This window comes from Euprymna scolopes, chromosome 8, assembly GCF_053919585.1.
Source record: "Euprymna scolopes isolate OS-2025 chromosome 8, ASM5391958v1, whole genome shotgun sequence".
In the NCBI taxonomy this organism is placed as follows: Eukaryota; Metazoa; Mollusca; class Cephalopoda; order Sepiida; family Sepiolidae; genus Euprymna; species Euprymna scolopes.
In genome coordinates, this window is record NC_136489.1 from 139,756,362 (window position 1) to 139,757,928 (window position 1,567).

Below are 1,567 nucleotides of genomic sequence, written 5' to 3' on the forward strand. Positions count from 1 at the left end.
GTAGGTCTCGTTAAGTTTCACAATAACAGAACTGACCAACTTATTCGAATACCATAGCGGTGGTGAAATGAGATCTATAAAGTGACGGAAGCCATCGGTCTAGTTGACATCAAGTGTGAAAAGGACATGGTACATAGTAAGCAAATCCACTAATAATTGAAACTAAAGTGTGGTCGGTGGTTGGAGATTGTAAAGAATGCCTGTACATAGATCCAGCCCCGATGCATTGGAAGCCAGGTAGGCTTGATGTCCTGGTAACCTGGAGCAGGGTTGCTATGGATATAATCCATTTCGGCACTCAGTTGTACTTGACGTTGATAGACTGTGGTCTTAGCCGTTTTGCCATTTGGAGACAGTTGCACCAACAGGATTCTGCTAGCGTCATTAAGCAGTTGCAAAGTATATTCTGTGAAAGGGGGCCACCGACCGAATTGCTTACAGATAATGGCGCGGTGTTTTGCAAAAAGACATTTGCTGACTTTACACAGATGTGGGGCGTGCACATTCGATTTCGGTGTGCCCACATACCCTCTGGAAACGGAATAATGGAGAGGTCTCATCGCACAATAAAGCGCATTGCGGCAAGAATAAAGTGCACAATCTTAGAAGCAGTGTACTGCCACAATGCCATACCTAAGGACGACAAGACGGCCATGGCAGCACCTGTGAATGTCAAGGGTATTGATAAAGTTATGGTGCCCAACACTACAGTTGCTAATCCATACAAGGAGAAACATGCAGTTTGGGTGAAGAATCTACGGGGAAGATGCACGACGCAGTTTGGCACAGGAACAGTGACAAAAATAAATAGACAACACTCGATCTCAGTTGATGGAACACAATGCTACATAAAGGATGTGCGCCTAGCGTGCCTACGTGATTGTGTAATCAGTGAGAAACTCACCTCATCAGATGATGAAGCCCCACTGCTTTACGAAAAACCAGATGAAGAAAGCTCCTCAGAAGATGATGCACCCAATGATCCAGAGCAAGAAGAGTTTAATGATGCGGTAGACGCAGGCACCACTGAAAAAACTCCTGAACCTTTACCCTTAAGGTTAAGTACCAGGATGAAACGGCCCGCCCAGCATAGTCATTTGTGTGATCTCGAGATCAGAAAGGCGTGTGCCGAGCATGTGCGAAAGTGCACAAGCGTATGAGTTGGGCCTACCTGCGGTGAAAAGCGAACCCGAGACGTTTCGATTACAAATCAAATCCACTAATGAACCACACCCATCTTACCCCAAAGGGACGATTTGATTTCACCCAACGACTATGAAAGGACAAGCTGATAAGTGATTTGCGGATTTTGAAATTCACTTCTTTAATAATGTCTCGCGTTATTGGATTTTTGTATTGTGACATGTCAATTCAGCAAGATTATTCAGTTCTGCTTGGGAACGTGTGTGTCGATTCAATGGTATTTGTTCTTGGCGTAGCATGTCGATTTGGTGGTGGTGTTCGGAATTGCATGGACGAATTTGTTAAGGACTGTGCCATCACATGTGAAAAAAAAAAAATATATATATATATATATATATTGTAAACGGAAACAAATTAACCCCCT

General features: G+C 43.8%; 1 protein-coding gene across 1 annotated transcript; it reads left to right on the plus strand.

Moving 5' to 3' along the window:
• The first annotated feature begins 221 nt into the window (after window positions 1-221).
• Window positions 222-1,160, plus strand: LOC145283975 (uncharacterized). The gene has a single exon (XM_080133074.1). It carries the CDS (start codon window positions 222-224, stop codon window positions 1,158-1,160), a length of 939 nt encoding a protein of 312 aa, XP_079989200.1.
• The last annotated feature ends 407 nt before the right edge of the window (window positions 1,161-1,567 follow it).

What these genes read in the sequence shown, in the direction of transcription:
- LOC145283975 (XM_080133074.1), top strand. Translation starts at nt 222, where the DNA reads ATGCATTGGAAGCCAGGTAGGCTTGATGTCCTGGTAACCTGGAGCAGG.